The 25,767-nt window shown below is 54.1% G+C and overlaps 1 protein-coding gene across 1 annotated transcript in view; it reads right to left on the bottom strand.

Annotated features, from left to right (window-relative positions):
* The window catches only part of TNXB (tenascin XB), a 47,081-nt gene extending 31,804 nt beyond the window's left edge, over nt 1-15,277 (bottom strand). Inside the window, exons 1-8 of the mRNA XM_039219607.1 lie at nt 14,878-15,277; nt 12,655-14,493; nt 12,068-12,183; nt 7,001-7,157; nt 6,553-6,816; nt 3,526-3,894; nt 2,180-2,473; nt 140-430 (exon numbers count right to left, since the gene is read on the bottom strand). Of these exons, the coding sequence (XP_039075538.1) occupies nt 140-430; nt 2,180-2,473; nt 3,526-3,894; nt 6,553-6,816; nt 7,001-7,157; nt 12,068-12,183; nt 12,655-14,493; nt 14,878-15,277 (3,730 nt within the window). The remainder of the gene's footprint in view (nt 1-139; nt 431-2,179; nt 2,474-3,525; nt 3,895-6,552; nt 6,817-7,000; nt 7,158-12,067; nt 12,184-12,654; nt 14,494-14,877) is intronic.
* Nucleotides 15,278-25,767: the final 10,490 nt, after the last annotated feature.

Genomic DNA, 25,767 nt, shown 5'->3' with positions numbered 1-25,767 from the left:
GGCTAGCCCTCAGCCTGGGAGCGGGGCCAGGATTCAGAGTCGGCCATCTCACTGGGAGGCCCCAGCTAGTCCCTGGCTGAGGACAAGTGTGTGGAAGGCTGGGAGGGGTCATGTGGGAGCTTAGGTAGTTGCCCCTCACCTGTGGTGCCATCAGCTGTGAGGTGGCCATGTCGCTTCTTGTTGGCAATCCCAAACAGAGTGAATCTGTACTTGTGGTCAGGGTCCAGGGAGGAGACAATGACCGAGCGCTCAGGCCCTTCCACGGGCACCACCTGGGGCTGTCCATTCCGGTCCCTGTATTGGACTATGAAGGAGTCAAACTGGCCCTCAGGGACGGTCCAGGAGAGGCGCAGTGAGTCTCGGGTGGGATCTGTCACCCACAGCTTTCCCAGGCGAGGTGGAGTCACTGGGCTGGGGTCACTCTGAGGCACTGGGAGGAGGGGTAGAGAGAAGAAGGAGGAACAGAGGTCAAAGGAGAAGGGGGATCCATCTCCCACATAGGGATGTTGGGTGAGGTTGTACAGGCTGTTCACTGCACAAAGGTACATGACTGAGAGAGGGCCAAGAGACTAAAATCCAGCCAGCCTCTCCTTGCCAAGCTGTGTGCCCTGGCATGGGGCTACGCTCACCTAGGGATGAAGGAAGAAGGGATGCCTTCTTCTAAATGGCACAAAAGCACCTTATAGACTAGCACGGCCCTGACTCTCCACAGCCTAGTGAGAGACTTCAGAGAGAAGGGAGCCCAGTCATCCCTTTCTGTGTCTCTGTAGCCAAGGAAGCCTTCCAGGACAATCTCTGCTGCTTCCAGCCCTAACTACTGGCTGCTCTCTCCTCCAAGACAGGGAAATGCAGTCTTTGGAGTGTTTTAATGTGGGATAGCCTCCCACGCCCGTGCTCCGGCCCTACCTCCTCCTTTCCCACCCCGTACCACCAACCCTTCACTCCCTGCCACTGTGCCCTCAGCATTTATAGGAGCTCCTCTTCTCAGCTGCTAGCTCACTCCAGCCTCCAGCCTCCCTCCTTGCTCTATTCCTTACCCAGATTCCAGAAAGAGACGTCTATCCTGGTTGTAGCCATGTCCTCACCTCCATCCCCCTCTCAATCTGGCTCCACCCTCCACTGGCAGCTCTCACCAGGGTCAGTGGTGGCCTCGCCACTGCTAAGTCCTGTGGATGCTCTGTAGCCCTGATTCACTCTTATGGAATCTGACATGTCTGACCACGCCCTTCATTTTGGCATCCAGGACACCACTCTCCCTGGCTGTGCCCCTCTCCCCAGATCACCTCCTTGGGCTCCCTGCATGCTCCTCTACCTGGGCTCAGGCCCCGAGTGCTGAGTCCGTCTCCAGGGTTCCAGCTGCCACTCTACCTCACTCTGACTCCTGCCCGTTGGCACTGAGGACACGCATGCTCCCTCTTCAGGCCTTCTCTCTGCTTTCCAGATCCGTGAGGGCAGCAGTGATAACCCCACAGCCCCACCACTTTCTGCTTGAGTGCCCTCTCTCTCAGTGCCTCTCCTCATCTATAAATGGGCATGCCTCACAGGGCTGTTAGAGGCAATAAGAGCGACGATGCCTTTAGAACATCTTAAACACATTTGAGAGTTAAATGCTCACGCTGTGCTGTTCCTCACCTCCGCTGTTCCTTGCCTCAGGGAATGGGACTGTCTGAACTAGACCATGGAGTGCCTGGGCCTCCTCATTGTCCTTCACCTCCTACATCCAGCCTCACTCCCACCATTCCAGCCAGGCCAGCATCATTTCCTGCTGGCTCTTAATTCACTTCTCCAGCTATTCTCTGCAGCGGCCTCAGTGTTATTTGTAAGATAAGCATGGAATCATGTCACTCTCCTTTAAAACCCTTCAGAGGCACCCTGGAGCCCACAAATGACCACCAAGCTCCTCGGTCAGAAACACAAGGCCAGTCCTTTCAGCTCTCCAGGTGCCCTGTTCTCCATCCAGAGGATCACACTCACTGCCGCCTCACTCTCCATGGCTCCCTCTGTCTGCACTGCCCTCCTCAACCTCTCTGCCTGACCCGCCACTATATTCCATTCGGGATTCATGTCAGGCCCCACTTCCTCCAGGAAGCCTTCCTGGAGTTCCCAAAGCACTGGGAAGACCTCCTACAAGACCATGCAGGGGGCAGGGGTAGGAGTGTGGGTGAGGGTTCTCACTCACAGATCTTGGCTTCAGCCACCAGGGGGCCATGCCTCTTCTTGCCCACGAGCCCATATAGCACGAATTTGTACTTGCGGCCAAGGTCCAGGTTGGTGATGAGGGTTGAGCGTTGGGACCCCTCCACACGGACAGCCTGGGGCCCGTCCCTGTCCTTGTACTGGATCACGAAGGAGTCAAACTCGCCCTCAGGGACCGTCCATTGCAGGAGCAGGGAGTTGGAGGCCATGTCAGTCACTGTCAGCTCGCCCAGATTTGGCGGGGCCAAGGGCTTCCCAGGCTTTGCCCCATCCCTGTCTGGAATGTGGGGGACAGAGTAAAGCAGGTGGACTCAACCACTGCCTTGTCCTTGGTCTCCTTCCCTTTCCTTAGCCCACTCCTTCTGCTCCCTCCCTCAAAGCCTCCATTTCCCTACCCTCAGCCCTCTCTGAGTAGCCAGCCATCTCTGTTCTGGAATTAGAGCTTTAGCCCTTCCTTCGTGCTAGCCTCCCCGTCCTTCACAAAGGTCCCAGTCCCTCTCCACACCAAGACTTTTGAGGGAGTTTCAGGCCACCCCCCTCCCGCCCCAGTTCTTCTTGAGTCAGAACCTCCTCATTGCTGTCCTGGAGCCACCGAAGACCCCTGCACCCACTTGGACTTTTCTCTCCCTCACCACCCTCTCTCCTACTGCTGAGCGTGACCTGGGGTTGCAGAGAGAGAGGCTCACCCTAGTCCCATAAAGAGGGACCCGGAGGGAACCCGAGAGCCGGGAAGCCCAGGCCCTATCCCTCACTGGTTCCACAGACCTCACCCATCTCTGAAGCCCTGCTGGCTGTGGAGTTCCCCACGCTAAAGAACTTCCATCCCCAGCAGAAGCTGGCTGATGGGACCCTGGAGCACTGTCCACTGCAGGCCAGGCTCCCGGGGTGGCAGGCCACCATCCTAGCCTGCCCGTGAAGGGATGGCGGGGGCTGTGGGGAAGGGAAGGGGAAGAGGGGGCTAAGGGTCAGTATCCTTGGGGCTAGAGGCCTTCCCACACCTACCAGAGAGATCTATGGGGTGGGAGGGGCAGAGGAGTGACCAGGAATTGGGTAGGACATAGGCAAAGAAAGCTGCAGGTGGAGAGCCAAAAGTCTATACACTGTCTCACCTCGACTCCCTGCCCTACCCACCCTGTCACTGTTCTAAGACCCCCTCCACTCCTCTTTCCTCTGAACCCTCAACTCCAACCTTTGCTCTCCTTGTTTGCTCTTACCGTTCCAACCCAAACACCAGCACTGCCCTTCAATCCCCTCCCACCTCGGAAGCCCATATGGCTCAGCCCCTCCCCCACCCTCAGGACACCAATCTGAACAGAGTTTAGGATATACCCGTAATGCCTTGGTAGATAAGAGGGGCAGAGGACTCGCCCTCCGGGGAGACCCCATGAAGTGACAGCTCATAGGGGACTCCAGGAGGGGGTGAGGGCACCAGGGCCTGGCGGACGTCCCCTGGCAGTAGTTCTTCATGCGCCCCCGGCCCCTCGGGCACCCGAAGGCGCAGCTGGAAGTGGGCAAATGTGTCAGGCTGAGCAGTCCAAGCGACGCGGAGGTGCCCTGTCTTGTCTCTGCCCAGCACCCTCAACTCTCCTAGTTCCTGGGGGCGCTGCTGTAGTTCAGGGGCCCGGGCCCCTTGGGTGGTTGAAGGGCCTGAGGGAGGAGGCTCATCGGTGGTCCCCAAGAGGCCTGAGGGAGAGGACCCTGGGAAAGGGCAGGGAGAGAAAACAGGAGAGTCGAGAATGAGAGCAAGAAAGGAAATCCCAGCCTCCAGGTTCTGCCTTCTAGCCTCTCAGAGCCCACAGACCCTCCCTCTTCTGCTTCTGAGTCCACTCAGTGGACCACCTCATCCTCCCAAGGGTCTGGCCTCCCAACACCCCTGTCTGCCATATTCTTAGACAGGCCTGCAGGCAATAAATAAAAGAAATAAATCTGGCCATCCCTCCCCTCACAAGGCTCCTATGTACCCCAGCCCCACCTCCATGTCCTTCCCTAAGCACATCCCCCTCCCCACTGGGTGGTGGTCTTGGCTTCCATTAGTGCTGCAGTGAGAAGCCTGAAAGAAAGGAGATGTGATGTTAGGGAAGGCAGATGCAAGGGGAGAGTGGGTAGTGAGGAGAGGGAAAAGAGCAGTGTCTGGGGGTACATCCAGCTCAGGTGGCATCTGGGCCCTAGGGGGGAAGAACAGGTCCACAACCCTCCCCAGGGCAGCCAGAGAGCACCCCTCCCCTGAGCCCGGCATCGTTCCTGTGGAAGAGACAAGCGTGAAGTGAGCCGGGAGGTCTGGAAAGGCAGCTCAAGAAGCAGTGGTTTCACCTCTCACAGACACAAGCTGTCTGATGGCTTCTAGGCCAAACCCTCCCCCCGCCCCCCATCAGTCCCCATGTGTCCCTTTGAGGTCAAGACCAAACTGTGGAAAATAGTAACCAATGACCACAGCCTTCTGCCACCCTCACCGCAGTGAGTCAGAGTGGGACACTGTTGGTTTCACACCAGTGCCCCACCCAAACTGCTCCAGTGAGTTTTTGCAGACCCGACCCTTCCCCCAAATGCCCCTTCGTTTGCCCGGGATGGCAATCCGGGTAAAGTGTTGGGGAACCCTAAAGACCGGGTCTCCCTGGCCCTGGGTACCCCCGAGGACCCTGGGGTGGCGATGGCTTCTAAAGACACAGGAGAGCATGCTTTGTTGTGGGGTCCCCTGGAGCCTGGACCAGGTAGGGCTTGAAAGCCGAGGGGGAGGGTGTAGGGGGTTGGCGGTCTGAGCAGTGAGGCAGTGGGAGAACTCTTGGATGCAGACTCCAGTGGCAGGTGAGGCTGGGCAGGGGATGGGTGGTCCCGCGGCCCCAGCCCATGCTACCTGTGGTGGTGATGAAGGCGTAGGACTTGGAGGTCTGCCCTGCACGCACCCCGTGGACCTCCACGTGGTAGGTGGTGCCGGGCCTGAGGTCAGGTAGGCTGACGGTGCGCGTGGTGCCCGGCACGGTCAGCTCCCCGCCGGGGCCCTCTGCCGGCGGTTGCGGCCGCCAGCGCAGCACCACGCGCTCGAAGTGGCCGCGGAGCCCGTCAAGGGACACGAGTAGTGCGCCGTCCGCGGAACTGCCCAGGACCTCGGGTTTGGGGTGGCGGGGCGCAGCCACCCGGTCGACGCCTTCTGGCGAGAGGCCGTAGATGCCCTGGTTGGAGTCCCGCTTCCAGGTGCCGGGGTCGGGGCTGGTAGTGGGGCGGGGGCGACGCGGCGGGGGGGCGGGGGAGCCGACGGGGGCGGCCGCCGCCCGACGCCGCTGCAAATATTCGTGGATGTGGCGCGCCACCGATGCGTAAGTCTGGTTGGCCCGAAGTGGGTAGCCATGAGCCCGCAGGTGGCGCTCCAGGTCTTGCACGGTGCCGCGGAAGCGGCCCAGCTCGGCGGTCAGGTTGCCCCATGCCCGCCGAGGGGGCTGCGGCAGGCTCGGCCCAGGCCGAGGCTCCTCCTCCCGGTCCTCTGCGGGCCGCGAGGGCCTAGCCGGGCGCGGGGGCCGTGGGGGCCGAGGGGCCGGAGCCGGCCGGGGGCGGGGCTGGGGGGGCGGGGCTGGGGGGCGCCCCTCCGGGTAACTGTAGTGGCCAGGTGCTGCCGGGGGCAAAAAAGGGGGAAGGGGAGAGCAGGTCAGTCGCAGCCCACCTCCCCAGCGCCCCTGCGCTCCCCCCCACGGCAGCCCCTCCCTCCATCCCCTCCCACCGGAGCCAGAGGCCTCTTGCTTGTGCCCCAGCCCCACCTGGAAAGAGAACCAGAGAAAGGAATCAGTGTCCCAGGAGCCCCTCCCCGCTCGCCCTCCAAGCCCGCCACTCTTGGTACCCTAAAAAGAAGAGAGAAGCCAGCAGGTGGGGCCCTGTGTCTGAAGGAGAGAAAGGGGAGTGGGAGGAGAAAATGTGAGCTACAGCGAGGTGGGCGTCCCTCTGTCACAGGAAAAGAAATTAAATATCCATCTGTTAAGAGACCTTGAGGATTAGTGGAAAATTACAGCTCTGAGACCAAATTCCCCCCAACCCCAATCCTAAAGTCAACAGGAATGCAGATCTCTGATCTGCCCAATTCCGATCCCTACAAGGTCTGACCACTGACTGTGAGCGCAGGCCTGCCCCTGTGTCTAAGTTTCAAGCAGAACTACCCCATCTGGGTGGATCAGACATCATCTCCTATTTACTGCCTCTCTCCATGGAGCAGCTCCCCCGCCCCCGACCTCACACTCCAACCTGCAGCCCTCCTACAGGACTGCCCTACCCAGATGTATTCAGAGGAGCCTGTGAATCCTAGATACGAGCTGCCAAGGAAGGGGCTGCTCCACAAAGAAACTGGGTCCTTCCCTAGCCCCTTGCCAGGCATACCTGTGTTGGCCCTGACAGAAGCCGGGTAGCTTACTGCCCGGCCTCGCTCTGCGGTGACAGTCACTACATATTCCACGCCTGGCATCAGGTCGGTCAGCAGCGTTCCATCTGCCTCAGAGGGCACCTCCAGCCGCACCCTCTGGTTGCCAGCACTGACATAGGACACCACAAACCGGTCCACCTCAGCCTGGGGTCGCAGCCAGCTGAGCTCCATTGTGGTTGGTGTCACAGCCACCACTCGGAGGTCCTGGGGGCCATCAATCACTAGCCAGGTTAGAGAGAAGAGGGATCAGGTGGGAGTCTGGTTCTTCAATCACCAGCTTTCCCTCTGAGAGCTCTGTCACCATCCAATTCCTCCCTTCTGCTTTCCTGGGAGGGGCAGATTCCCAGCCACCCCTCTCAAATCCAGATCTCCAACCAGGACCCGGCCCTCAGCCCCAGCTCTCACTGGTGGTGATGGTCTTGGAAGCAGGAGGGCCCCAGTTAGTCCCTCGAAGGGCACGGACAGTGACCTGGTACTCCTGGCCGGGAGCCAGTCCTCTCTGGTCATAGGCTGAGGCAGAGCTGGGTACCCGTGCTGTGAACGGGGGGCTCACCCCTTCTGTCTGGAAGAAAGAGAGCACCAGGTGGTTTAGGGCTGGTGTTCTCACTCTGCTGCCCAATCTCCCTTATCTCTTCTTTCTCCGAGCTCCGGGCGGTGTCAACATAGAATTGTGTGGAACTTGGTCCTGCGCAGCTGGGGAGTGTGGTGGTAGCAGCAAACACATCTAAAATGCTTAGTCCTGGGGCACCTGGGTGCCTCAGTCATTAAGCATCCGACTTTGGCTCAGGTCATGATCTCAGGTTCATGAGTTCAAGCCCTGCTTCTCTCTCTCTCTCTCTTTCTCTCTAACCCTCATTCACTTGCACCCTTTCTCTCTCTCAAAAAAAAAAAAAATAAAACAAAACAAAATAAAATAAGATAAAATAAAATAATATAATATAAAATTCTTAGTCCGTACCAGGTGCTATTCAAGGCAACTTGCATTTTTCTTAATGTTTTTTCTTTATTTTATTTTGAGAGAGACACAGAGCGTGAGTGGGGGAGGGGCCAAAAGAGAGGGAGACAGAATCAGAAGCAGGCTCCAGGCTCCGAGCTGTCAGCACAGAGCCCAACGTGGGGCTGGGGCCCACAAATGTGAGATGGTGAGCTGAGCCAAAGTTAGACACTTAACTGACTGAGCCACCCAGGTGCCCCAAGGCAATGTGTATATTTGAATTCACTCAATCCTCATAAGAACCATATGAAGTAGATCATGTTATTCCCATTGGACAGATAAAGAAACTGAGGTACAAAAGGATTAAGTATCTTGCCCAAGGTCACCAACACCAAGAAAGTGGCAGGGATTCAAACCCAGGCAGTGTGACCTCACAGCCTCCTCTCACAGGCAGTACCTTTTTAAGCCAGTTCATCAGCTGTCAGCCAGAATTTACCCAACACACACCAGGATTCTCCCTCTGGCTTTCCCCAGGAGCCCTGCCCACCCGGTGCGAGGAGGCTTCTCCCCAGCTCACTCCTATCATAAGAAATGAAGTGACTGAGGGATGACCCTTACAAGTCTCACGCCTTCCTTACAGCAACTGCCCCAGCCTCAGCCTCCCCACAGACACCTGCCCCTGGCTGGGTAATGTGGGTGTGACCTCTGGCATGACATTTCCCATTAGGCACTTCTCTGCTCTCCTGAGCAGGGTTGTAGGCCACTCAAAAACAAAGTCCACCTGCCCAAAGTTTTACAAATATGTTTCCCAATTTTGTACCTGGCATCGTGCTGGGCATGATGAAAGATATTTCCCGTCCTCAGCTCATGTTAAGGTTGATTAGATCCGTACCCAAATCTTTGTGTCATACATGCCTCTGAGTGAACAACCCCCTCCAAGTGCATACATAAGGCATTACGATTATTGTGGTGACCCCACAGGAAATACACCAGCTCCAGGCAGGGTCTCCTGGAATGCCAGTCACCGAGGAGACAGGAGGAATGGACATCTGTGAGTAGTCTAACTGCTCCAAATTTCACTGGGCCGTCTAGCTAGGACAGCTAATAAGGACGCTCTGTTCTGCTTAGCTATGTTGGCCGTGATGAGGACACCTCCATTCAGCCAAGTAGGATTGGAAATTTCTAAAGGTACTCTCCTAAACCAAGAAAATTGTGGGGAAACCAACACAGTAAATACCAGAGTACAAAACCAGATGAGAAGCCACGTAGAGATTTCTGGGTTGAGGATGAAATAAAGCTTTGTCAGAGTTTTGTTGGTTGAAAAGCTTTCCTGGGCACACAGGGCCCCTGCTCCTCTCCTACCCACCTTGGCCTAGGACACCCCAGCCTAGAAGCCATTGGACGGACTTCAGCTGAAGACCTGTGAAGTCCTCATCCTTCCCAGAACTTACTCTTCCTCTCTCCCCTTATTCCCTCAACCCAACACACACATACACACACACGGCCCTTGGGTGCTCCCTGATGATATCTGGTCCTTCCAGCAAGACAAGCCACCTTGTTCTTCAGACCACCTTCTCCCTTCAGACTGCCTCCGTGAACCTTTTACACACCTCTTAGTCCCTCCTAAGATCAACTTGGGAATAGTCCTCTGAAAGTGCCACTGTCAGTCTAATTGACCTCTCTCATTCGTCTGGTCTGAGACAGGCTCTCTAGCCAGATGCTAGCATCCCTTGCTGAAAGCTTGGCTGCCTCATCAATTGTCCTTGCCAAGTTTCTAACCCTATTTCTGATACCAACCTCAAGGCTTCATCAGAAGGTGGGGGAAGCCATCCTGCTTGGGCCCTGGAGTTTCCCTCACCATCATCCACTTTTCAGACCAGATCCCGAACACAAACTTTTCTAAGGCCATGAGGTCTTGTGTCCCAATGAAAGTGTGGCATAGCCCAGTTTCTAGGCTGCAGAATACAGCCAGACAAAGAATGCCAGACCCTCCTTTTTTTCAAGGGCTCAACTCCCTCAGTTTCTTCATGCTTCCTCTCACATTCAGAGAGGAACCAGCCTTTTGCAAAATAGCAACATTCCTTGAGCTAGTGGTCCTCAGGCTCGGGGTGTATCAGAACCCGAGGGCTTGTTACGGCGCAGGTTACTGGGCTCCAGCCCCAGAGCTCCTACTTCAGTAGATCTGGGGCTGGAGTCTGCCCATCTGCATGTGTAACAAGCTCCCTCCCAGGTGATGCTAATGCTGCAGGTCCAGGGAATATGCTTTGAGAACCACTGAGTCAGAGTAGCAATTCACATATGCATGGAGAAGGAGGAATGTTCCTCTTCTGTGTTCTGAAAATCATTCCAGTGATTAATTAGGTGTGTCCCTTTGTCAGCAATGGCAGAGGCTGGGCTTTGGGACAGCGTGCTTCTGGAAAAGGGAGGAGATAAGATAGAGATACGCTTCTAAGAAGATGGCAGTGCCCGAGGACAGCCAGCTACCAATACTCTGTGCCAACAGAAATGGACAGAGAGCGTGGGCCAAGGCCAGAGGCAGGATTCCAAGGGCCAGCCGCAGAAAGCTTAGAAAGCAGTCTGAGGGCCAGTAGCACAAGCTAATGTGGAGTCCAAGAGGGGTGTCCGGGGCATTTTCCACACCCTGACTCAAAGAGAACCCAGAATGTGACAGAGGTTCATACCCAGAGATGAGCCGGGTACAGGACAGCTCGACCTCACCTGGCCCCATGGTGAGGGAGGAAGCCTAGAGCTGAAGCTTCTTGAAAACACTTCTCAAAAACACCCGAGGATGGGTTTGTATTTACTAAGAGCAGAGGACAATGCTGCCCTGCAAGTTCCTTCTACCTCAAGTGTTTAATTCTTCTTTCCCTGCACTTGCTTAAGAAAGTTGTTTCTTTTAAAAGTCCTATCCTCTCAAGATCAGAGTTATGTAAATAATACACACACAGAAGAAGAGAGTGGAAGAAACACTTTAAAATGTTAACAGTGCTTGTTTTAGTGCGAAGGAGCCAAGGCTTATTTGTTTTTTTTTCCCTTAGTTGCCAAATTCTTGTCTTGTGATTAAATTATTTTTATAACAAAAAACAACAACAAAAAAATTTTAACAGAAGAAAAAATCTAAGCTGTACTGGTTGCACCGCAAAGTTGGGATTTCTGCTTCTGATTCTACCAGACAGTAAGGAGTGACAGAGCATGGTAGGGGTCTGGTCTTGGGACTATGATAAAAGCACTTAGAATGAACAGCCCCCCCAAAAGAATGACCAGGCCAATTAGGGTGGGGATGACATCCAGCACCTCTGAACTGTCCCTTCTGTCCTAGACCCTTCCTAGGGTTTAGGCCCTGGAAGTTATTTATTCTTCCAGAGTTCTGGCCAGGCAGAGATTAGGGGTAAATGGCCTACTCACCCATGGCATTTGTGAGAAGATGCAGGAAAACATGAGTTTAGACGGTAGAGATGTCAAATAATTCGGAGCTGCGAGGCCAAACATATCATAAAAGCCCCATCTGCATAAAAGGAGGTCTCTAATGAGAGGCCATAAGGCTTTGACCTTAGGATGCCCCCAAATATTTTAAGAGCGAGTTGGAAGGAGACAGAGAAAGAATGCTTTGCAGCGTACTGATGACACGGAGGCGGGGGAACCAGTTCACAGACTCAAATTATTGCAACAGCTTAGACAGCTTGGCCCAAACCAAAAAAGATAACACTGAACAGAGCCACATGCAGAGGCCTATATTTAGGCTAAAAAAGTGTATATAGTTGAATGTCATCTTTTCTTCCTTCTCTTTTTCTTTTCTTCTTTCTTTTTTTCCTTGTTTATCTACATTTTCTAAAGTTCCTACACTGAGCCTACATGACTTTTATAATAGAAGTTACTTTAAGACATTTTTGATCGAAAACAGCTGCTGGTTTTGTGACCGCAAGTTAACATACATCAACTCTGAAAAAAAGCGCCAGTGTCTCCAGAGTTAGCCAGAAATACGGGGCTCCTCCCTGCCCCCGCATTTTGGGGGCAAATGCAAAAAGCACGAGGCACTAGAGGAAGGAGCCCAGGAATTGAGGGATTTGGAGAACAAAGCCTTAGGGAAAAGGGGTGAAGAGACTGGTGGGTCTGGCCTGAAGAGAATGAGAGTGTGGTGATGGCTGACATCTCCAAATACCTGAAAGCCAGTGGTGGAGGACGTGAGAAAAGCAAAGGCAACATTCTGACGCTGGTGGAGGCCCAGATAAGGCCAATGGAGGGATGTCAGAATGGGATAGATTTAGACTCAGCAACAACAGAAAGAACTACCCGTGATGACCAACAACAGACTAGACAGCCTCAGGAAGTACTGAGCTCACTCTCACCAGCAGCAGTGAACTAATGCTGCAGAGGCCTTCTGGACCCAGTGTGGGGCAGGACGAGAAGGCCTTCAGAGCAGCTTCAGGAACCTAGCCATCTGGACTCAACCACTGACTACCTAGAACTTCCTGCCAGAGGTGAGCACTCCCTCCCTCGAGGCCAGCCCACTCAATCTGCCCCTGCAGCTGGGCTCTCACCGTGGGAATGAACTGAATTTCATAGGCATCCACAGTGCCAGGAGCCCGGGTCCACTCTGTCCGAACCGTCGTCTCCTCCAAAAGATGCATCCTCATGCCCTCGATGGCTGGCACCTCTGCCCAGGAGAATGAGATATGGGAAGATGGTTAGCCTAAAGCAGCCCCTCACCCCTATCACGCCCCCCCCCAACTCAGGGTCACACCAAAAGATGGAGCCCAGTTCCTGCTCCTTTCTGGAGATGGGGCAAAGCTGGCAGATGCCAGAACAGGCCCTGGAGTCTCCTTCACCTTCCACCTCTCATCTTTCGGAACACAGAATCTCTCCAAAAACAAGTAAAGGAGCCCCAACCTGCCCATCAGAGATCTGAAAGCAAGTCCTGCCTACAGGCATGACCCCATGGTTCTGCTGCTACTGGCGGACACTGGCTCTCTGGCTCCTATGACTGGCCCCCACCCCAAACCCCCAAAACTGACCACCTTCACTCTTCCTCTAGGTCCCTGAGCTCCTAGGCCTCAGGCTCAGGCCTTCCCATGGGCTCCCGTTCCCAGTCCCTGACCCATTCTATTGCAGAAGGCTACTTGCTCACCTTCCCCGCAGTCCTCCCCTGCATAGCCATCCTGACAGACACAGCTGCCCTCACGACACTCTCCCCTGCCGTGGCAGTCCCCGGGGCACGTCTGAATGGCGCAGTCAGGTCCTCGGAAGCCCTCAACGCATACACACTGGCCCTCACGGCACAGTTCCCGGGGCCCACAGCCCCCAGGGCAGGCACTGGCGGGAGGCTCCTCCTGCCCACAGTCCTCGCCGCTGTAGCCCACATGGCACACACACACTCCCTGCACGCAGCGCCCACGGCCCCGACAGTCCGCCGGGCAGGTGCGGGTGGCACAGGAGGGGCCAGTGTAGCCCGAGTCGCACACGCAGCGCCCGTCCTCACAGCGGCCGCGCTGGTGGCAGTTGGAGGGGCAGGTACGGAGGCCACAGTCCTCGCCTGCATAGCCCTCCCAACAGGTGCACACACCATCCTGGCACAGGCCGTGCTGGTTACAGTCTCGGGGGCACCGCTGTACACTGCAGTCCTCGCCTGAGTAGCCATCGTCGCACACGCAGCGCCCATCCAGGCACTGGCCGCGGCCGTGGCAACCTCCTGGGCAGCTGCGCACGCCACAGTCCTCTCCCTCGTAGCCCGCGTTGCACACGCACACGCCGTCCTCGCAGCGGCCGCGGCCCCGGCAGTCCCCAGGGCACCGACGGCTCCCGCAGTCCTCGCCCGCGAAGCCCGGGTTGCACATGCAGCGGCCGTCCACGCAGCGCCCGCGCCCACGGCAGTCTCCAGGGCAAGCGCGCGTGCCGCAGTCTCGGCCTGTATACCCCGGCCAGCACACGCAGCGACCACTCTCGCAACGGCCCCGGCCGCGACAGTCCCCGGGACAGCTGCGCACCCCACAGTCCTCGCCGCTGTAGCCGGTGTTGCACACGCATACGCCGTTCTCGCAGCGCCCGCGGCCCCGACAGTCGCGGGGGCAGGCGCGTGAGCCGCAGTCAGGCCCGGTGTACCCCGGCCAGCACACGCAGCGGCCGTCCTCGCAGCGGCCCCTTTGGTGGCAGTCGCCTGGGCAGCTGCGCACTCCGCAGTCGTCCCCGCTGTAGCCTGCGTCGCAGATGCATTCGCCGTCCTCGCAGCGCCCGCGACCCCGGCAGTCTCGCGGGCACGTCCGGGTGCTGCAGTCCTCGCCCGCGTACCCGGGCCAGCATACACAGCGGCCGTCCACGCAGCGCCCGCCCTCGCCACAGTCCCACGGGCAGCTCCGCGAGCCGCAGTCGTCGCCAGTGTAGCCGGGGTCGCACACGCAGCGCCCGTCCTCGCAGCGCCCCCTCTGGCTGCATCCCCGGGGGCAGCTCCTCACCCCGCAGTCGTCGCCGGTGTAGCCGGGGTCGCACACGCAGCGACCGTTCTCGCAGCGCCCCCTCTGGCTGCAACCTCTAGGGCAGCTCCTCTTCCCACAGTCGTCGCCCGTGTAGCCGGGGTCGCACACGCAGCGCCCGTCCTCGCAGCGCCCCCTCTGGCTGCAGCTCCGGGGGCAGGAGCGCAGGCTGCAGTCGTCGCCGGAGAAGCCTGCCCGGCACACGCACACGCCCTGCACGCAGCGCCCGCGGCCGTTGCAGTCCCCAGGACAGGAGGGCCAGCCACAGCTGGGGCCGCTGTAGCCAGGGAAGCACACGCAGCGCCCGCGGACGCAGCGACCCTGATCGTTGCAGTCGTCTGGGCAGGAGCCGGAGACAGAGGGTGGGGAGGATGGGGGCACCCCGGCGCCTGTAGGGTCTGAGCAGGTGGGCCCACCCCAGCCTGGTTCGCAGGAGCAGGCACAGCGGCTCAGGTCAAACACGCCGTGGAGACTGCAGAGGCTACGAACGTCTGTCTGGCCTGGAGTAAGAGGGAGAGGCAGGTCTCAGTCTCTCTGGGGAGAGACAGAGCCCATGCTGTGCTCCCCCGGCCAGCAGGGCCAGGATCATTTCATAAGGTCATCTTTGTTTCCAGGTACTCCTAGTCAACATATGTGGCCTCTCAAGGCCCTAGCATATGCTTGGGGACAGGGGAGGGAGGTGCTGACATCAAGCCTGGTGGCTTCTCACTCCACATTGTGCCCCGAGTTGCACTCATCACCCCCAAGAGGGAAGATGGAGTGCCTTTTTCTAATTCATACCAAGGTCCTTTATGGACTAGTGATGACCACCTAACCCTGACCCACTTCCCCACCTTCCTCTTTTTTTTTTTTTTTTGTGCCCCCTCCCATGATCATCTGCTCACCTGTGCCAGCCTGGGCAGCAGCAGGACAGCATGACCCAGTGCACTGTTCCTTGAGTCCTTTCACCAGCTCCTCCAGGATCTCTAACCGGACCTTCAGGGCCTGCACCTCTGAAGCAGGGACAGGGGGCTCCGTGCCCGGAGGACAACCACAGCCGGCTGAAGGGGGCAGGTTGATGCGGTGGGTAAACACAACCTGCTTCTCCCCTCCTTCCACAGTGTGCTCATAAAGCCGGGAAGAGGGGCTTCCCCCTCTTGGCTCCCCTGTGTGGCCTCCTGGCTGGGGAGGGGGGCGTGGGGCTTGGAGTGTCACATTGGACCGTGGAGAGAAAGGGCCTGCTCTGACTGTGCCCAGCAGTACCAGGAAGGCCAGTCTGGAGATTAGGAACCATTGGGCTGGCATCACTCAGGAGGCTGTGGGGAGAGAGGGCACATGTGAGGAGCTTCACAGAGAAGGAGAGAAGATGGCTCCCTACATCCCTCAATATACACATCCACAGTCCCACTACGCACAACTAATCTACCCTACTCACATGCATGTAAAACTCCACATTCAACTCAACCTAAGGGACACTCTCCTTGGGCAGAGGGTATCCTTTTTTTTTTTTCTTTTTTCTTTTTTCTTTACTGTTCCATCCTCAGTGGTCTTTTGTTTGTTCCGCAGATTCTACAAGCTTACATTAGCCTAAAGACATTTTAGCTGTATGTTCTCTCCGTCTGGGATGCTCTTCAAGACTGGCTCCTTCTTGCTCAAATCTTAACTCACATGTCTTTGATCTCAGAGACCTTCCCTGGGGTCCAGTTGGAATGTTTTCCATTACTCTCCGCCACAGTATCCTGCCTATGTTCTTCATGGCATTTACTGCTGCCTGAATCACCCGTTCGTTTTGGGTACTTGTCTGTTATCTTTCTCCCACCACTAAAGTGGGAACTCCATCAGAACGGGGACCTCGTCTGTCCTGGCACTGCTGTACACCTGTGTCTGACAGCCAAGGGCTACCCAGCACATTTATGTTGAATAGATCAGCGGATGAGTGTATGAGACCAATCCTTCCACAAGCACCTGGCTCCCAGCTCCCACTGTCTCCTTGGGTGAAGATTACCCCCCCCCTCTCTTTTATTCAATCCCTCACTCTCCACTAAGTCCTTCCCATCAACTTTCATAGGCGCTAATATAGCTCCTGTTGTTTAATGGAATCCTTCTTCCTCAGTACATACATTACCAAAAACCTTGCACTTAGAAAGGTGCAAGAATGGATAGAACAGAATAGTGTCCAGATACAGACCCACTTGCATGTGGTGACCTGCCAAAGGTGACACTGTGATTAAAAAGAGAACAGATGCTCTTTCTGATAAATGGGAAAAAATCCAAATGGAAAAAAAATCTATTTCTACCTTATGGCCACAAACAGAAATTAATTTGAAGTGAATCTCAGGGACCTAATTATGAAAGGTAAAACAATACCTTTTCAGAACAATATCATATAGAAGAAAAATAGGAAAAAATGTTACGACCTTAGAGTAAGCAAAGATTTTTAAAAACCTAACCACACAAGATTTAAGCATAAAAGTTTTCACACAGAACCTAACCATAAAAAAGAGATGAATACATTAGGATTCATGAAGTCGATCGCTTCTGGTCATCCAGAGACACCATTTAGAGAATAAGAATTCAAGTCATGGACTGGAATAAAATATATGAGAAATGTGGGGAGGTAACGGGGGAGGGAGAGAGGTACAGATGGATACTGAGAGTGAGAGATGGGATTAAAATCTGAGATTAAAAACTCCTGCAAAACAAAAAATAACACACAAAAGACAGGCAACCCAGTGTTTTAAACTGACAAAAGACTTAAGTAGATACTCTATAAAGGAATATATCCAAAGGACCAATAAACATATGGAAAATAAACATATATGTGTGTATAACAGAACTAGTAACCAAGGAAATGCAAATTAAAGCCACAATGAGCTGCCATTATTTGCCATCAGAATGGCTAAAACTAAAGAGGTTGTTGCTTGATACTGGCAAGAATGTGAAGCAAATGGAACTCTCATCTACTGTAAGCAGGAGCAAAAATTAAATTGTGCAACCACTTTGGAAAACTATTAGGCAGTATCTGCTAAGACACACAGCCTATAACCCCAACAATTCCACTTCAGTAAATATCCAACAGAAATGACTGCATATATTGTCCAATAGACATGTATAAGACTATGAAATTTTTTCCATATCAGCCAAATGAAACAATTCAAGTGTCCATTAATAGTATAATGGATAAACAAATTGTGGTACAATCATGCAATGGACTATTATACAGCGATGAAAACACCCTCTTGTTACATGTAACAGCATGGACAATGTCACACACATAATGCTATCAAAAGAAACAAGACATAAAAAGAGAACACTGTAACTGATGCTGTTTACATGAGGTTCAAAAACAGAGTTGATCTTTACTATTAGAAGATAGGATAAGATTACTGGAAATATTTTGTACTTTGATCTGGGTGGTGATTAAACAGGTGTATACATATTCAAATATTGATTGAGCTATACACTTTAGATTTGTTCATTTCACAATGTGAAAGTTATATCTTTTTTTGAGAGAGAGAGAGAGAGAGCATGAATAGAGGAGGAGCATGAATAGAGGGAGAGAGAGAATCTTAAGCAGGCTCCACACCCAGAGTGGAACCTGATGTGGGAACTTATGGCTGAGATCATGACCTGAGCAGAAATCAAGAGTCAGACCTTCAACCAACTGAGCCACCCAGGAGACCCTGAAAGTTATGTCTTAAAACAACAACGACAACAACAACAACAACGACCACAACCAAAATTTTCTTCAATCTCATACTCCCTCCAGGCAGCACATATTTCCCTCCCCAACTTCATGGCCTCAGTTGTCCAAAGACTTATCTTTACTTGCTGTTTCCATTTTCCCAAATCCCATGCATGCCCCCTTGCACTTCCATCTGGCTTCCCCACCTCCTTTCAACCTATCAAACAGCTCTCCCTAAGACCTCCCAAAGATCTCAATGTCACAGAATCTGAGAAACATTTGTCTTCATCTTACTTGACCTGTCTCAAAAATCACTGGACATGGCTCACGACATCTTCCATTTTAAAACATTCTATACCTGTGCTGTCAATACAGTAGCCAGGAAAGCTATGTGGCTCTTGAACACTTGAAATGTGCCCAGAGTAACAGAAACACTGTATTTTATTCAGTATTTTTTAAAAAAAATTTTAATGTGTATTTATTTTTGAGAGAGAAAGAGAGAGAATGCAAACAGGGGATGGGGCAGAGAGAGGAAGACACGGAACCCAAAGCAGGCTCCAGGCTCCAAACTGTCAGCACAGAGCCCAATGCAAGGCTCAAATCCGCAAACCACGAGATCATGACCTGAGCCCAAGTCAGATACACAACTAACTGAGCCACCCAGGTGCCCCTATTCAGTATTTTTAAAAAGCTCCCCAGGTGATTGTAATGAGCAACCAGAGTTAAGATCTATGTCTCTAGTCACTCACCTAGTACTTTCATCCAGGCCCAGGATTTTAATTTCCAAACTATACCCCAGTATATCAATTAGCCCAGTCATCTCCTCTGAACTCCAAGTAATATATCCAACTGCCTATATGCTTGGCATCTCTTCTTGAGCACCTCAAATTCAACATGTCTAAAACTGTACTATGGCCACCCTTCCTGTACCAAACCCCTTCTGCATTGTGTTCTCCACCACAGCTCACAGTGCCACCATTTATCCAGCTTTACAACTAGAAACTAACCCCCATCAAGACCACCCTATTTTGACATATTTGCCCTTTTGTTTTCTTTAATGTTTATTTATTTTGAGAGGGAGACAGAGAGAGCTGGGAAAGGGCAGAACGAGAATGAGAGAGAGAATCTCAAGCAGATTCCACATTGTCAATGCAGAGCCTGATGCAGGGCTCAAACTCATGAATGGTGAGAGCCAAAACCCGAGCCAAAATCAAGAGTTGAATGTTCAACCGACTGTGTCACCCAGGCACCCCTCTCATAAACGTCTCTTTAATTTACTCACTTCTCTCCCTTTGGACATTGTTAGAATTCAAGCCACCACCTATCTTTTGCTTCACAACTGTATTGGCCTCCTAGCTGGTCTCTCTGCCCGCCTCCCCCCACCCCCCGCCGTTGCCCCATACAATCTCACAAAGGCAACTTGGATGTCCCACTCCCGCTAAAATCTCTCCAGTGTCTCCCTTCTGAATTCCCTTCGAGGGTGACAAACAGCCCTGAATCATCTGGTCCCTGTTGACCTCTCCCACCTCATCACACATAACGCTTCCTTCCCTCTCTCCATTCCAGTCCCACTGACCTTATGCCCCTCACCCCCTTCCCAGACTTTTGTATATGTGAAACCCTCTCCCCTTTCCTCATGGCCTCCTTAACCCTTATGTCTCAATCTCATGTTGCTCCCTCAGGGAAACTTTCTTGCCCAGGTCAGGTTTCCCCTCACATGTGATATCAAAGCACCATGTTAACTCCCATTTGTACCATGTATAACAATTTAGGGGTGCCTGGGTGGCTCAGTCAGTTGAGCGGCTGACTTCAGCTCAGGTCATGATCTCACGGTTCGTGGGTTCAGGCTCTGTGCTGACAGCCAGCTCAGAGCCTGGAGCCTGTTTCGGATTCTATGTCTTCCTCTCTCTCTGACCCTCCCCTGCTCATGTGGTCTCTCCTTCTCTCTCAGAAATAAATAAAACATTAAAAAAATAAAAAACAATTTATAATCATATATTTATTGGTTGGATTATTTTAATACTTTTTTGCCCACACCCAGTCTTACCTACTAGATTATAACGTCCATGAGGGCAGGCATGGCCCTGATTTTTTCTCGACTGTCGTATCCTTGCATCTAGACATATTAGGTGCTCGATAAATATTGACCATATGAATGAATGAAAAGTTCAGTTTAAGCTGAGGATTACCATCAGGACCATAACCATGAACAGGACCATAACCATGAACAGGACCAAGGTCAGGGCTAGGACCACGGACAGTGTCTGGGACAGGCAGTTGGAGGGAAACAGCAGCAGAGGCAGAAACTGGGCTAGAGAGAAGGCCAGGTGTGGATTCTGGCAGGGCCAGACAGTGCAAGCCCTTTGGAAAACCATTTAGCAGAATCTACGAAATCTACCAGAGCTATATGCGAACACTATGATCCATCAATTCCACCCCCAGGAATATACCCACCAGAGCAGTACTACTCATAATAGCCCAAACCCGGAACTACCCAAATATCTCACCTCGGTAGAATGGATTAAATAAAGCATGGTTTATTCGTACAGTGGAATAAAATAAAGCAATGAGAACTACAACTATATGTAGTAACATGGGTGGATCTCACTAATATGGGATTGAGCAAAAGAAGCCAGGCACAAAAGAGAACATGCTGTAAAATTCTATTTTTTTAAAAAAAAATTTAGGTTTATTTATTTTTGAGAGAGACAGACAAGAGTGCAATCAGGGAAGGGGCAGAGAGAGGGAGGCAAAATCTGAAGCAGAAGTGTGGTGCTTTGGGGGGGAGTAGTGACCGGAGGGGTATGGTGGGGAAATTCTGGGGTGCCAAGAATATCCTGTTTCTTGATCTAGGTGCTGGTACCCAGTTGTTTGTTTGCGGGACCCAGCGAAGCAAGGATTGGGCAGCACAGGAAGACCAGAGGTGTTCAGAGTGAGCCAGGGCAGGGGCTGCAGCAAAGGGACACAGAGCGTTCCATTTAGGAGAAGGGGTGAGGAGAGGTGTAGGCGGGCACCCAGCTTCTCTGGACCAGAGACTGGAGAGAGAAGGAGGGCAGGGTGAGTGTGGAAATGCTGACCAGCAAGGAGGGAAGGGACAGTAACCAACACACACACACACACACACACACACACATTTCCTGGCTTCCTACTCTTAAACTTCTTGAGCCTGAGAAAAAGGAGTTTTCAGGGCTCCCCGCCATCACACTCTGCCACCAGCCCAGAGGGAAAGCTGGACAACAGTGAAAGAGCACTTCCACACTAAGAGAAGGCCCAGGAAGAGAGGCCTGGCGTGCAGAAAGCTGCCCTTCCCTGGGCCCCTTGGCCCTTTGGTCAGCTTGGAGCATAGCCTTGGGTACGAGGTGGGCTCTGACCTACCCTCAAATCCTGTCACTCTGTGTCTAAGACCATGCAGACCGAGGGGTGTATGCACATACAAACACATGTACACATGCAAAGATACCCGAGTGTGCGCTCATCCACAAATACAAATATGAACACACTTGTACACAAATAAACCTGCACCTTTGCAGGCACACATGGGTGAGTGTGTGCACAGGTGTGTGTGCGCGCACAATCTCCTCTTCACGTCTCCTCCACACGTATTCAGGGGGTGATGCCTAAGAAAGCTGCTGTCTCACTGGCTCAGGGGGCAGCTGTGTGAGGCAAAGAACACAGCTGGAGTGAGGGGAACCTGATGGGAGGCCCTCCTCCAGAGGGAAGCAGAGGGTCCCTGGTGCCCCACACCCCTGGGGGGGGGGGGGACAGGTTCTCTGCAGCAGGAAAGAGAGAAGCTGAAGGCAGTGAGGCAGGCCTGAGAGGATGGGGTAGCCCCCACAGTTGACAGTCCGAGCCCCCTTCCCCATCCCCACTCCTGCCCTGTCACCACCTCTCCACCTCCAGCTCTTGGAAGAATTCTGCTCTTCTCTCAGTAGTAGGGAAGCAAAGAACTTGGGTGTCTCTTGTGTTTCCCCCTTATCATCCCCTCTACTGCTGTGTCTGGGGCTCCTTTCTGCAGTGAGGAGGGGGGACATGGCTTCACTCTTTTGGCATCTTCCTCACGGTGGGAGGGCTGGCACAGATGGGGGCATCGTCCCAAGCCATGACTCAGCTTGCCTGGTATTCATGTCGTGGCCAACTTTGACACTTTGCTCATCAGGGACTGTTGGTCCCAAGAGGTGTGAAGAAGGGCTGGCTTCCACAAGGGATGTTCCAGAGATGGGCGATTTGAGCCCCACCCCTCTGCCTCCCTCTGTCCCTCACGCCACCTGAGGAGTGAAAGCAGGATTCCAGGAGCATGAGAGGAAGGAGGGAGATGAGTCGGGGGCTCCAGGGAGGAGGGGTTCAGGGGGATCCAGATGGCCCTTATTCTGGGGAGTTAATGGGCCAGAGGAATGGAAAAAGTGAGAGAAAGGATTTCCGGACCCCCAGTGGGAAAGAGTCAGGGGGCAATGAGAGACAGGAAGGCGGGTTCAGGTCCTGCATTGAGTGACCGGGACGCAGGGGGAAGGAAGTTTGAGGAACTGAGATGCCGGGTCTCCACGGGAGCGGAGGCAAGCGAGATAAAGAGGGGAGGGAGCGGGATGCGGGAAGCGGGCAGGGACTAGGAGCGAACAGCTGGCAGCTGCGGTGTTTCCGACTTGCTTCCCAGTAGTTCCTCTTGGTTCCATTTCCAGTTGTTTCCAAGCCATTAAATTCTTTCCAGGCGAGATAAGGGGCCCGCCCGCCCCACCCAGGGCGTGTCACGTGTAGGGGGCAGGAGGAGGTTTAGTCGGACAGAAGCAGGGAGAGCCTAGAAGGGGGACGGAAGGACGTTGGAGCTCCTGTGCCCCTGGAGGCATCTCTTAGTCAGCCCAGCCCCGCTGAACCGTGAGTCATGGGTGCGGAGCTTGCAGCCAAGAGTAAGTTTTAGGATCCTCTCTGCAGGCTTTGTGCCCTTCCCAGACCTGGGAATCCTGGCTCTGCTTCATTTCAGCGTTTCTTAAAGGCTCAAGACCCCCAGACCTCCCTCCAGATCCTGTAATCCACATGCTGAGAGACTCCTCTGGCACATTCCTGGAGCTCTAGCTCAGCTGCTCCAACCAGAGCTCTTGGGGTCCCACCAGCACTTTACTCCTGAGGTCCAGCTGGCCACCGGTTCAGCCTCCAACCCCTTGTTTCCCCCAGTCTGGGCACCTCTGAGTCCTACGTCACTGATAACCACCTACACCCTGGTGCCACCACCACCTGATCCCATCCAAACCGGGGCTTCCCCATCTCTGATCCCGAGCGCGCGCGCGCGCGCGCGCGCGCACACACACACACACACACACACACACACCCTCCACAGGGAGCCTAGTCCCCACTGCAAAGTCTCTTTTCCTCTGCCCCAACAGACAGTCTCTGCTCTGGCGAGGCTCTCTCTCCTGAGAGCTCTACTGTCACACCTTCGCCTGGGGTGTCGGAGTGGGACAGAGTCCCCACCTCTCCCAGCTCTTCCCTTGTTCTCCCCAGAGCTCAGCTCCTTACCTGGGCAACAAGCGGCTGCAGCGCTTCTGCACCTGCTGTGTCCCTGACCTTGGGAGGGGAGGTCTCCAGACGGGGCAGAGCTACCGTGCCTTGGCAGCGCCGAGCTCCCTGGAGGTCCCCTTGCTTGTTCCCTGCAGCAGGGGCTCACAGAGCTGCGACCGGACCGACCGACCGACCGACCGACCGACCGACCGTCGATCTCGGCAGCGACAGCAAGAAGGAGGGAGTCTGCAGTGAGCAGGGGGAGGAGAAGGGGAGGACCAGCATGAGGTCAGGGAGGGGAGCGGAGATAGGGCAGGTCCTCCCACCCCTCTAGTCCCTGCCAGGCCCTCCCAGCGTCATCGAATGCCACCCCTCCTCCCCTCCCTGTCTGGGATCACTGAGTCCCACAAGACCTTCATCTTGCCTTCTGCATCCCTGGTCCTACCTCCCACATCTTCCCCCCACGCCATCCCATGTCTCCTCTTCCTCCCCACCCTAGTTTTTGCCCAACTTGACACCCCCAATCTCTTGTGCCATTTCCCCTTTCCCCCCACCATTTCCCCACCTGTTGCTCCTGCTCTCTCACTAGATTTTCCTCTCTACCAACACCCTTCCATTTGGCCAGCCTTTCTCCCTCCTCCCTCCCTGGCATCTCCTCTCCCACCTCTGCCCTGCTGCCACTTTGTTCCAGCTTGGATCTTGGATATTCCCCCACCTGCCTGTTGCCCAGCATTAGTTTTCTCCACTCCCCCCCCCCCGCCCCACCCCAGCCACTGCCATTCTCTCCTGGTAGCAGGGCGCGGGGGCAGGGGTGAAGGAAACTCCCCTCCCACCTATTCCTGCCTGGTCCCTTTGCTCCCACCTGCACCGTGTCTCTTCATCTCCTACCTTTTCTGCTTGCCCCGCCCTCGCACTGCCTCTCCCATCCATTCTGGTCAGCCCACCTCCTGTTCTCAGCTTGGATCACTGCCCCCTTTCCATTCGCCCACCTCAGCAAATTCTAGAGAAATGGCAGATGAGGCTTGGTGCTTGGCTGGGTGAGGGCTTGGCTGAGCACCAAGATATATGACCTGGGAAGGAAGTTGGGGTTCAGGAGAGACAGGGAAGAGAAGCTGGAAATTTAGGGGGGAGGTTTAGGGATGGAGACAGAGCTAGAGGCTGGAGGCAGATACGAGGGGGGTAGAGTCGGTGGAAAGCTGAAAGGAGCTAATGTTGTTTGGGTGCTTCAGGGGAGCAGGAGCAGAGGTAGGGAGAGTTGGGGGCTCAGGGAAGAAAGCACTTTGACCTCAGGCAGGGACAAGAAGACGGATACCAGAGGACAGGGCAACAGACACTCCCACATACGGCTGCTGTTTCTCTGGCATTGTATCCCCTTGTACTCCCTGCCCTGACCCTGGGCTGAAAAGACTTTCACCACGTAAGTATCCATGGTGAGGCAACCCCACCAGGTTTCACAGGGAGTGAGTTCTTGCTACCCAGCTACAAACCTCATCATCAGGGAGTAGCTTAGCCTAGTCATAGGTGATGGGAGAAAGGGACCCCGAGGAGCCTGTATGTGCCTCAGTCTGCCTTAGGTTGGGGCACAGGTGTCTGCACCCCAGATCGGATCCCCCTGGTTACAGGAGAGTGTTGCTCGTGGGTCAGGGCACACTGGCACGGTGCATGACTCCCACATGCCCAGTCAGCTCCCTGTGACTGAGGGCAAAGGCTTGCACGGACTCTCGCGTGGGTGTCCCCGTGTGTGTCTGGGTGTGTGTGTGGCTGTTTTTTTCCTGGCTTTGATGGGGAGGATGAAGTCAGCATCTTGGACGGAACTGGGCTCAGCTTCCTTCCTCTGCCTTGGCCTAAAGCCCCCAGAGCCTGGAGTAGGTAATAGCTTCCCTTTGATTGGGAGGGCTGGGGGGAAACACTTGAAAGGCGAGGGGGGGGCTGAAACAGCATTACTTGGGGAGAGCAGACTATGCAGAGGACGAATTTCCTCTCACATCCCCAGATTTCAGTAATTCTGTTTCATGGTTATAGCCATTATTTTTCCTATGTCTTGTTCCTGGCTTTATTATTTACTAAGTATGGCAACCATAAGTATACTTGTCCCACGGAGTGGCCCGAAGCCCCTGGAGATGTGAGAGCTCGAAGGATGGCCATGGGGTGTTTTTTAAGTCCACGGCTAGGGACAGATGGGATACCAGTCTCAGAGAGGAGAGGGGGATTGCAAACATTTACAAGGTTACAAGGCATTTGAAGAAGCCACTGTAGGCTTAACAGACATAATTCCAGTTTCTGAGATCATCATTGTCTAAAATTTGATTCACCCCCTGGATTTCAGGCTCTTGGAGGAGCTCATGAAAGACACGAGATGTCTTACATGCTTGCATCTCATCAGTAAAGCACAGACCGTGCATAGTGCAGGTGCCTAATGAATTCTTGTCGCTATCAAGTTGTGAAGGGACTGGGTGAGAAGGACAGGGAAAGGGAGTCTGGCAGGAGTCCCAGGCGTGGAGGCAGGGAGGCCTAGTGGTCAGAGCCAGTTGCCTTCACTGAGGTGTTTCAGGTGATGGGCAGAAAGATCAGTGTTGCTAACAACTGTCCATGTGCTCTGGCTCATGGTGTGAGAATCCTTATT

Source organism: Hyaena hyaena, unplaced genomic scaffold (genome assembly GCF_003009895.1).
Source record: "Hyaena hyaena isolate Hyena2069 unplaced genomic scaffold, ASM300989v1 scaffold_830, whole genome shotgun sequence".
NCBI classification, from domain to species: Eukaryota; Metazoa; Chordata; class Mammalia; order Carnivora; family Hyaenidae; genus Hyaena; species Hyaena hyaena.
This window is presented reverse-complemented; position numbering and strand designations above follow the sequence as displayed.